At 38.8% G+C, this 12,158-nt stretch overlaps 1 protein-coding gene across 1 annotated transcript in view; it reads right to left on the bottom strand.

The window, feature by feature from the left end:
* RNF217 (ring finger protein 217) overlaps window positions 1-12,158 on the bottom strand; it is a 66,970-nt gene that overhangs the window by 14,626 nt on the left and 40,186 nt on the right. Inside the window, exons 3-4 of the mRNA XM_063389934.1 lie at window positions 11,390-11,554; window positions 4,002-4,203 (exon numbers count right to left, since the gene is read on the bottom strand). Of these exons, the coding sequence (XP_063246004.1) occupies window positions 4,002-4,203; window positions 11,390-11,554 (367 nt within the window). The remainder of the gene's footprint in view (window positions 1-4,001; window positions 4,204-11,389; window positions 11,555-12,158) is intronic.

Below are 12,158 nucleotides of genomic sequence, written 5' to 3'. Positions count from 1 at the left end.
TGCCATGCAAAAAGAAATTAATTTGCTTTAATAGCTTCATTACATGTTGTGTCTTGTTACAGATCTGTGAAGTACCTAGCAACTAATTTTGAATACAATTCATCAACTGAATCCAGGTGGTATTCCAGTGGCATCTTGAGTACACTTAAGACAGCTGAACATGCTTTTCCTTCCTGTATAATTCATCACTGGCTCCAATTACAGCCAAATATTCTGCCTTCAACAATGCAGGCAAACAATTATAATGAGAATGAAATCTCTAAGTCTGCTGGGATGGAAGAATAAAAACAATTTCACTTGACTGAACTGGTCACAGGACAGTTTCTCTAAAAAACATGCTGGCTAAAGAAAGGAGAGAAATGTCAGAGATGACTTCTGCTCTTGGGTTTTCTTCTCCCTGTGATTACTATCACTTTTACGTAATAGCTGGTTTATGAAGAAAAGTATGTTGAAATTTATGGTACCATAAATAGTTTTCCCTTCTTTTTTCTGCAGAGCAGTTTGTGACTGTATGCACTTGCTTCTTAACAGATACCATGATAGCATGCCAGCCTGCCATGAGGTGATCTTTCTACACAATCCACCTAGCCAGATTTTAGAAACAATCCAAAAAACCATCACTCCACATGGCTACAAAATTACATTTATTAAAGTATTTCTTCTCCATAGCAATATAGTAAAAAGTCATACAAAATTCCCACATATCTAGCAATAACTCACCAGTCTTCCACAGATAGTTAGGATAACATTCCTTTAATTTCCCCTACTTAGATAACTAGCAGAGGCATTTTTCTACAGGAAATCCAACCCTTGATTCTTACTACATGTAACTAAAATGTGCAGGCTATGCTTTTAATGGCATCTCTGCTACCATCTCTTCTTCTGCTGACTTTCAGAACAGAACCAAAACCCAGGCTTCTGCAGTAACACCTACTGATGATAATGCTCCTCTCTTGCCTGATAAAAGTATTTACATATTTATATTTACACTTCTAGCTACTGGGAACCTCTCTGAGCCTGGGTGTGATCCTTTAGTGGAATTCAACAGTTTTGGGTTTTAAATTTGATCTTAGGTGATTAAGATTCAGCTCAACACATAAAACACAAACAAACAAAACAAACAAAAAAATAAATCAAATATCATGACAAAACAGAATCTGATGGACGGTCCATAAAAAAAAACGTATGAAAAGGCCAGCAAGTATTATTGTTTACTCAATTTCATGATAACAGATGTAGCCAATGAAATTACCAGGAATCAATAAAAAAAAACAGGACTTTCTCCACATGACACATCGTGAAATCTTAGAGCCTCTACCAGAAATGTTGTGGAAGCCAAGATTTAAGAACTGTTAAAACTAGCGAAGGATCCATCCACTGAGGCTTATAAAGCAAAGGTTCAGATACAAACCTTAACTAAGAATGAGTTTAAAGCAATTATTACTGGAAAACAAACAGGGAGTGAGATCTTACTTCTAATTGACCATTGCTGGGGACAGACTCACTAGGCAGACCTTTACACAAGCCCAGTTAACAGCCACAGATCAATTCTGTTGAATTCTGTTTCACAAAGACAGATGATCCTAGCAAATTTCCAGCATTGAAAACGGCAGAATCCACAAACAAACTGTATCACAGTTTTGGATTATGCCTTCTTCAAAAGGCCAGGAAAAGGGTCAGGAGATACAATCTTACAGCAGTATAATGCATTTTTAAAAGCAGATGTGAAAACCCACATGTGCACTTTTGTGGAAAAAAATACAAAAACCTAGACTTGCTCACAATATGCAAGTCATAGCCAAAATCTACTGCAATGAAAGAAGAGCTGTGAGCTCAGTGACCAAATTCAAATCTGATGCAAATTTCTGAAGATTTTAATTTTTTATTTGCATGTGTGAGTTCTGTTAGGTCTCTGGAGTATTTTGGTAGTTATTCTTAAAGTGTATTGAGATCAATATTCAAATCTAGAGCTGTAGAGATGACAGATTTAAGGTCATAAGTACTGATGAAAAATTCTATGAATTATTGTCAACTTAAATGTTAACAAGCTGTTGTAAAAATGTAGGCGATTACTACATGTGCTGACAGATTCAGGTACCTCTGTCTCTATTCAGATGATGATCATTCTTGTGAGAAATCACATCATGTGACGGAGTTTTGGAGAGAAATTTTTAACAGAAAACCCTATGAGAAATGTAATCTGAGGTTTAATTAGCTTTGCTTTGTAATTAGCTTTGCTAATCTTTCTTGGTTTATTAATTAATGCAAACCACAAATACACTTGCAAATAGGAGATGAAAATAAAAATATCTTATACCTTCTCTATGTGTGATCTTGTAAATATGAGCATACGCATATTTACCATGGAGCTTTAATATACAAGGCCAGGCTGAACAGGGCTCTGAGAAAGCTGCTTTAGTTGAAGATGCCTCTGCACATTGCAGGTGCCCTGTAAAGGTCCCTCTCAGCCCAAACTGTTCTATGATTCTAATAAAGCTACCCGTGACTCTGCATGTGAGCAGCACTGACTTGGTAATGTCTGCAAGTACAGTCTGTTGCTACAGCAGAGACTAATTACACCAAATATAACAAGATCTATTTAAAAACAGCTTATACTGTTTGCCATTGTGGCTATTACTAAAAGCTCTTCTGAAATCTTACTAAGTGCTTTGAAACAGTTCTTGAAGTTTAAGCCTAAATTTCTTAATGAATGTTTATATTCATGTGCCCTAATGCCAGCACTGTCTTTCATCTAGATTAGATCTTCTCGAGTGTTGCAATTCATCTCTAAAAAATGTTTCAGAGTAGGCACCTCCAATCATTTGCAATTTTCATCTCCTTTCTAGTTATTTCTGTATCTTTAAATCACTTCTCTCAAAGTTGGTTACCAAAGTCTTGCAACCTCCTGAGGTCAAACTAATGGGCTTGGATGACACATTGTCACTTGTTTAAAACAAGCATTCCAGATCTGTGTATCTCCCACAATGCAAAGCAGCAAAACTGGCATTTTTATTACCAGGTCCATGAATTTGTGTGGCAATTCTTATGTTACTCTGGAAACCACCTAGCTTTCTACCTGGAACATGTCTGGCTCAGGAGTAATGTTTTCACCTCAGGTCTGCTTTTTCCCACATATTCTGTCTCTTGCCTTTCTCTCTACAATCAAGCTCAAAGCATTTCCTCATCCTACAAGTCATCTCCAACTTTTATGTCTTAATTCTGAGTATGAAAAGTTCTATTTTCCTTGATGTTCCCAGTTTTTGACAGTTAATGCATCCATTTCCTGTAACATTATAGGTCACTTCACATGTTGTAAACTCACTACAGTGACTGAATTTCACATATATGAAAGACACCACATAATATTAAGAGTCTACTTTATTATCTTGTGTTTCTGTAGATTGAGAAAGACATCTATCTGGCTCAAAAGCAAATTATAAGTGCCTTTTTGGTCAGCAAAAAGACATTTTTGGCATCATACTTTCATGAGTAAATTAGTGTATGTAAGTTGTGTTTTGTTTCAAGCTGATTTTATCTGAACTAAAGCTAACAGTTAAAATAGTGTCCCATTTATATGGGAAAACCTTAAGTTTTTCAACTCAGGTCAGCTTCAAATCCAAAGAGCACTTTATTCAGACTTACACTAAGGGTAATTTAATTAAGCTTCCTCCTCTCTCTGACCCATTTCTCCAATATACCTTCAGAATAATCAACACAGCCAGCAACATGCATATTGACAGCACTCTTCCAGTTTGCTTATGTATTATTAAAAAAACAGGAAAAAAGCTATGAGAAGAGGACACAATACTTAATCATATAAATTCCATGTAAAAAGGGAGGGCAAACGCCATATATTTGAATATACTTAATAAGCCAACCTTTTGAATAACTGAGTTACCCATCCAATCCTTTAAACCACTGGTTTTAATTTACCTATAACTGTGCTATCCCCTCCACCACTTCATTGTGCAGCTCTCCCCAAGGAGCATGAATCCACTCACCACAGACAGAGCCTCGCACTAATCTCCTCAGATGTGGTCTCTCGGGGAGGTAGCGGTATTTGCATCCAAAGATACTGAGGTTTGATGTGTGATCTCCGAAGAAGCGGAGCTGGCGGTATCTCTCCCCACAACGGTAACAGAAATTAGTGTTGCACTGTGAACAGGTCATGTGGTCACACCCTTCGGTTCTCTGGATGTGGATCTGTGTGAGCACAAGGAAAACAGAAGTATTATTTCTTCCTCCCTTCCTAAGCCCAGGAAAGCGGGCACTACCCGGGGCAGTTCATGTGCCAGATGAAAAGAAGCTGCAAGCAACCCCCTGCTAAGCCAGTATTTGCATTAATTGATACTGCAGCTGGCTTAAGACAATAATGGTTTTCTGAGGCATGTTTCAGAGCATTATATGTGAGTTCTATTGTTTTCAGATTCCCATTTCCTACATAATACTCCTTTTTTAACACTCTTCATATCAGATGAGAATTCTTGCCCTTACTGAAATCTTGGCTTTACTGCCGAAGTGGATCTGTTAGCATCAAACTTTATTAAAAATAAAAGCAGCATAGTGAATATAGTTATGAAATGAACTCTGTTTGACCCCTCCACAGATGGGTTTCCCCTCTTAGGCCACCTGTGGCTCCACTCCTTTTTCCATCACAAATTGATTTGGCATTTTGTAATAAACACCATAAAGATACTACTGTTACAGTGCATGATTTGAGAAGCATGGATGCTTTTTCCTTCTCGGAAAAAAAAAATTCCACAAACCATACGTAGAATAAAAAATTACACCAAACTTCCACGATACCCACAGCACACTAGAAACAGGGCTGCCCCAGTTCTACAGCCATCTTTTAATGACTGCCTGCATAAATAGTTCCCCATTCTGCATTCCAAGACCACGTTCCACAGTAGAATGGTAGCTAGCCTAATAATTGAGGTTGAAAGTGATGCTTGGGGATCATCTGTTTTAACCCGTAACTCCAAGCTGGGATAACTCCAGCCAGATCAGATTGCACCAGGTCTCATCCCATTAGATTCAAAAAACTTCCATGCATGGGTATGTCACAACCTCTTTGAGCAATCTATACCATGCTTCACCATCCTCCCTGGGAATACATTTTTCCATTACATCCAATTTGAATTTCATCTGTTGAAACTTGCAACAGATGCCTCTTGAAACTCCTATAATTATTTACACATATTAATTTTGCAGGGAGGTACAGACAAAGACATGGCATGACCACTCAGTGGCCCTGAAAGCACCAGAGACACTGAAAGCTCAGCGAGCTCCAGAGCAGCTCGTGACTCCTGGGGTATCCGACATTGTTGAGAGGGTCAAATGTTCTTCGCTGTTGATCAGCGTGATCTGGGCTCTCATCTTGCTGGCTCAAACATCTCCTGAAGCTGGCACTTTATACATGTAACAGAGTGATGCTTTCCACCTGCAACACTGGCGGTAAGAGTTACAAAGGAAACACTAGTCCAGATACACCTGCCAGCATCCCTGTGCCACAGCAGTAATCTTAGGATTTGCACTGCTATGCTTTCAAATGCTGCTTTTATACAATAAGCATGGAAACACATTCACAAAAGAGAGAACTGGGCTATTAAAAACAATGCTTTCCACTGGGCAAGTATTGTAGTAGACTTAAAATTTGTCTGACCAAGCAAACATCCCCCTCTACCCCAAGGAATTCTGCTGCATTACAGGTGTGCTGTTCTCCAGAGGCACCTGAAAAAACATCATTGCTGATGAGCTTTATAAACCACTTGACTTCAAAACTTTCACAGTTAAGCACTGACAGCAGGCAAAGTGGAAAAAGACATCCACTCAATATTATACCAACTTAAGCATAACTTAAGAAAATATATGGGGTTTTTTTTCTAAAAGGAACACTACATTGTCAGCTTGACTTCTTACTTCTCAGGTTACATGTGAAAAAATATTGACCCTACTTTGGAGCCATAGTTTATCTGTAATTCCTCAGATTAATTTAAACTGAAGCAAAGGAATTTTAATAATGACTTAAGAGTATTTTGACAAATTAACTTTAAAATTTAATTCAAATTAATTTTTCAGGGGACAAGCTCAGCAACTATGCAGACTTTTGTAATTTAAAGGGTAATCTTCCTCATCTGCTGATTCTATCTTAAAAATGTAAATGAGCGAACTAGATTTTGTGACTAATAAGAATTAGCTGGTTGCTTTATTTTCTCTTTGAATCGAGACTGTTGAAGTCTCCTCTGCCTTCTCTAATTTACTAACCCAATTAAATCACCATTCATCCTCACTGTAATTCTGTATAATCCTGGAACCTATAAAAATCCTAGATGCAAACTAAAATTACCTCACACTTCAAAAGTAAGTTAATTTTTATAGATAGTGAGGACTTCAGGGAGATGCTACAATAGCCTTTTATGTTCTACCATTCATATCTTTCAGAAGTACCCACCTCTTAGAAACTGCCTGCCATCCTTCTACCCATGCTTTCCTAGAAGCCTCCCAGCTCCATTTAGTCATGCATGACTCGTGAATAATTTGTCAATCTACTTGTTTCTGCCTTAAAGTCTCCAGACATACTGTCCTCTTGAAACATGAAAGAAGTTGATAAGGATTTATTTTCTTACAGACAAATGCTGCAATTACATGCACTTCATGCTTGTTTTTTCAAAAAGCAAACCATAAAAATATTTTAGTCAATACTCATCTGCACATATAACTGTCTTCAAATGCTGCTTATCTGGAACAACTGGTTCTACTCGCCTGTATCTTTTTATTGCAAAAACTTTCCTTTTTTCCAGTGAGTAAAGACTTGATTTAAAAAATGAAGTAAAAAACCCCACGAAGCTTAGATGCAGGGCTTGGACTCCCTATCACATGCTTTGCAGACTGACAATGCCAGGTGAATTTTGCATCACTTAGTCAGGCGGCTCTCAAGCCTAAGACATGACATCTCACCAGATCAGCTTCATCTCGGGTTCACATGGGCATGCCTCCGTGCCCTCCCGATAATCCACTGACAGAGATGGATTACAGATCCATAGGCTGAGAAAGCCATCGCGGACGGCTCAGTTATCACGAGTGCTCCTGCGGCACTGACAGCACCATGGCGCACAAGGGGCAGCCGCGGGAATGTGCAGGAATGCCGTTGGAAGCTGCGGCTGTGCGCGGCCCAGGGCCCCGTGACTGCAGGCTCCCCTGCAGGCTCCCCTCAGCACGGCAACTGCAAGCGCAGTTCCTGCCTCCATGCATTCAGTCCAAGCTACAGGCTCCATCCCACACCCACAGCCTGTTCAAAACCCAAGATGTACACTCACCTTACAGTTTAGCCATTCAGAAACCAAAGAACAGCTTCCAGAACAACACGGGTGAAAGCTACACATCAAAGCCAAACACATCCAGTTTGGAGTCTCAAGTAGACAACTGAAGTGGCTATTTCACACCCTCATTTTACCCCCTCTGCATATGACATGCCCTCTCATTGAAATCTTCTAGAAAAATCACTGCCATAAGTTCTGAGGGCGAGTGGCCATGTCTCCTCCACCCCTGAAGAAAATCTGCACAGCTTTACACCTTTGTATACAAATAAGGACTCTCCTCCCTCCAGAGGATGAGAATTGATTTGCAGAGTGCTTCCAAAAACTATGCCCTGAATTATTTGATAACACGTACATGAATCAGAACAGATAAGAAGTACATACTCCTTTATTTGCATTGACATGCTTGTTCTTAAATTTCTGCTGCTGTTCAAAGCCTTCTAAGCTAGAGCACCTATGTGATAGTGTTGCTTCGGAAATCTGGGGTAAGATAACACCAACATGGAGGGTTTCCTTGGTTTGCTGTACTGTAAAAACACTTGTGGGAACCAAAGCATTTTGTTGAAAACATACCAAGAAATTGTAAAAAATAACCCCTTAAAACAGTACTGGGAAAAGACAAATAATTTTCTAGATTTTGACAAATGACATCCAATAACATGCTGGACATTGGCACTTACTAGCCAACTTACTCTAGAACAAGACCAGCACTTTTTGAATAAGTCTTGTTGAGAAAAATAGTCTATACTAACTCTCAAAATAGTGTATAGTAAATTTGAAAAAGGCTCTGTTAAGAAAAAAGTCAAAATAAATTTAAGATACAGTTTTAAAAAGTAGCATTTTTTTGTATTTCCATACTGACGCACAGGGACAACATGAATCTATAATTAAATGTTTGGACAGTGTGTAACATTTTTATTGTCTTTTGCAGACATATTTGGAGAGACCAGGTAAATATAAGCTATTCCTATTGGATGAGCTAAAGCTGTATCCAACTACAGGAAAAAGCAGTCAAGTTTAAGCTTATCTAACAGCCCCCACTATATTCACATTACAAAGGATTATGTTCTTTCAAATCATTTACCCAAACCACTGAAATACTTGTATTCTTCTGAGGATCTGCCTCTATATACACACACCCTGTTAAGTGTGTTTTGATTTTCTCACTTGCATGCTCAGACAAGATAATGCATTCAATTTCTCCACAGCACAGCTAAAAAGAGTCACGTGTGTATGTATCTGTGTGTATAAATACTTATCTCCAGAAGCTATCTGTAAAATATGGTCACAGTTTACACTGTAATCATTATCAAGCTTTGGAAGTTAGCACTAATTTTACATATTATTTCAGGAATGAAACTGTGCCTCTATTTAAGCTTCTACCTTTAATTTCCATTAATTTCAGTTTTAGTGTAAAGATGAAATACTAATAGCTTTAGGCACAATTTAATACTGACTTTCCCTCAATCTGTTTGCCAATTTTGGCTGCTGCAAATTTTCAATCAAAATATGAAAGAGGTTAAAAATAAAGTATGTTTCCACCTGAAACATTGCCTCTGTGAACCTAGAACATGGATAAATCAAACAGTGTGTTAAAAATTATTTTCTTCGTCACTCTTTATTTGGAAATAGGATTATGTGATTAAATGTTATTTTATATACAGATTTTGGATGGAGGGATGGATGGGAGAGAGAGGCAGAGTAGTAGGAGATCTAATATTCGGTAACTGTCACATTGCTTACCCCCACGGCCCCAAATACCTACTAAAGATTTGATGAAGAATACTGCTTAAGATGTATTTTTTTTAACTACTCAAAGATGTATTTGTTGAACTAACTGCTGGCTAAGTAGTACTTTTGATTACTTGTAGGATATAGATTTGATTTAAAAATAAACTGAGATTGTAGGCAGGAAGAACTTTTCTCACTTCTGAAGAAGTATCAAGAGTTGGGGTAGCAACACTGTTTAATAAAAGGTTGAATTCCCTTTTCAATATTCACTTACAGTGGCACATTACCAGGAAGGACTTAACAGAGGTTCTTTTTCTCTGCTAGTTTCATAAGTTTCCATACTGCCTCCCACCACGTAGGAGGTTTTATTTTCCTTTGATTAAGAAAAGAAACCTCAAGTATTTTTTAAATTAGCAGCCAAACTCATGCAACTTAATGCTTCAGAATTAGTAACAAGCCATGTAAGTTTCAAGTGTTCAGCCTTTTCTTTTGAAGATGGTGAAAAGAGTTGAATATTTAAATGTGGCATTTTAAATTCTTACTTATTCAGGCTATATGTTAGACTTAGCAGTTTGAGGTCCTTTCTCTTTCTAGCTATCAGCCTTCTTACCACTTCTGTTTTTCCACATTCATATTTTTTTGTTTAGTCCACATCCTTAGTTTTTTGGACAATTTATTTCAGGTCACATCTTTCCCATTGTCATAAAATCTGAACCTGGACACAAGTCAAACAAAATCAAAATACATACTTCTTCCCACTCTAAAAGCAACAAAGTATTTTACTTTAAGACTTCCCAGAAAGTGAACATTTTTAAAACTGACTAAAACCTATCAACTCTTACCAAAAAGCAAGCTGCAAAAACTTTGTTAAAAGGTCACACATGTGCAGGAAGAAGGGTAAACAACCAGCTGCTGATTTCAGAGCCTTCCAATTTTGCTCACTGTTTTGAAATCTTTCAATTTCAAGCTATGGCATCATAGGCATTTCTTTCTCAAAGACCAAAATATGATACTTAGTAAACTGATGAAAATTCTCTTATTTGCATGGTGTAAGGCTCAAAGTGTGACATATACTTGGTATGTTTATAAGTAAATCCTCCCATTCAATATTCATCTTCTACAAAACACTCCAGCTTTGCCTCACTACTTTGTTGGTAGCCATGAAAAAACTAGTGAACAAATTTAAGAGCACCCTTCATTAAGGGCAACTGGGGCAGGGGTGTGCAGGGCTGCTGCATCTCATTTGAGGAGTGGGAAATACTTCTCATCTCTGAAGGAATCAACGACATTTTTAGGGTCTGGAACTGCATTTCCGTGTTGAAAGTTAATAATGAGAAAGACTTCAGAAGATCACCTAGGTTGGAAAAGACCTCTGAGATCATCAGCTCCAACCTTTGATGGCACTGTCACATCCAGTCATTTCCTGATCATCTCCAGGCTGGTGACTCCATCACCTCCCAGGCAGCTCATTCCAATGTTTAACAATCCTTTCTGCAAGGAAATTCCTCCTAATGCCCAGCCTGAACCTCCGCTGGTGCAGCTTGCTGCTATTGCCTCTTGTCCTGTCACCGGTTGCCTGGGAGAGAAGAGGCCAACCCCCACCTGGCTATACCCTCCTTCAGGCTGTTGTGGAGAATGAAAAGGTGCCCCCTGAGGCTCCTTTTCTCCAGGCTAAAAAGGAGGCTCATGGGGAACCTCAGCCACTCCTCACAGGACTTGTGCTCCAGGCCCTTCATCAGCTCTGCTGCCCTTCTTTGGACTCACTCCAGAAGCTCAATGTCCTTCTTGAAGTGAACGGCCCAGAACTGGACACAGCACTCAAGGTGCGGCCTGTGAAGTCCCACCTTGAGGTACAGCTTGTGAAGAAGTAACACTAAATCATACAAAACCTACAGTTTTGCCAAGTCTTAGTTTCCCTTTGTTAACTTGTTGACAGAGTATTTCTAGTCTTACTCAGACATTGAACACACTCAAACTCTGGAAAACCTGACAAAGGGCACTGTATTTCCCTAAAGCTTTCCATTTCTTTAAAGCTTTATCCCAGGATTCATTTATTCTGTAATTAATTAACCAAAACATTTCTAAGATTCTAAGCATACATCAAAGCCTCCTCTTAATAATTTCCATAACGTTTCTTTTACATGCAGACGTTCTGCAGAATCAGTGCAGAAACCAGCAAAAAAATCTGACCTGTTTTTCTCAATGGGTCATTAACAAGAAACTGCACAGCAAGTGTGAATTTCATTTCCAGTGCTGAGCAGAAGCTACAAATATTTATTTTACATGTATATTTGAACAGTTTGAAGGCACTACCTGCAAGCCAAGGGAGAGCAGCTCACCTTGCATTTTGGACACTTCTGGGCATTCCTCTGCCCGTGTTCGATTTCGTTGGCCCAGTGACGTAACAGCTTGTCTCCCTTCTTGTATTCTTTGCAGTTAACGCCTTCATGCCAGGGAGAGTGGCACTTGAAACACCAGACAAATTGGCAAGATGGACACTGGATCTGTATAAATGAGAAAACACCACACATTTGCAAGCTGGGTGCTGATACAACTAGAAAGCCTGTTTCAAAACCACTGCTCTCCAATTAAGAGAGCAGCTGCCCAGCAAAGATCTAACATCTCTTGGAGGCATTTTTAAAAACATGAGAAGTTGTGGAAGCTAGCTTGTTCTTTTCCTTTATAAACAAGAGAAAATACAGAAGTAATTGCTAAAGCTGGGAAAGACCTCAATGAAATTAAATTAATGAATTAAATTAATTAAACCAAGCACAGTAGCTTGGTTTAATCATAGGCACTACTTCCCAAGGTGATTGTGTGGCTCAACTGCGGCAGAATCCAGAAAGCTTATTCAATTGCCTCCAATACATTTGTGAGAACAACTAAAAATTAGCTGACAGTTTTCAGTGCAGTGGATCTGTCTTTTTCTAGGAATAAACTGCACTGCCAAGGCATTTACAGAAAGTACTTGGTCTTCTGAAGGGGCTCTACGGAACTCAGCATGGGTTATGAAGCTTAGATTAGAAATGGTCCTGGGAAAAGGGGCCATAAACAAGGCTCTCATCCAAGAGCCACAGCTACCAACGGGAAGTCAGGCACCTCCTTTTG

Source organism: Prinia subflava, chromosome 2 (genome assembly GCF_021018805.1).
Source record: "Prinia subflava isolate CZ2003 ecotype Zambia chromosome 2, Cam_Psub_1.2, whole genome shotgun sequence".
NCBI lineage: Eukaryota > Metazoa > Chordata > Aves > Passeriformes > Cisticolidae > Prinia > Prinia subflava.
Note: the sequence above shows the minus strand (reverse complement) of the source record. Positions and strands in the feature narration are given on the sequence as shown.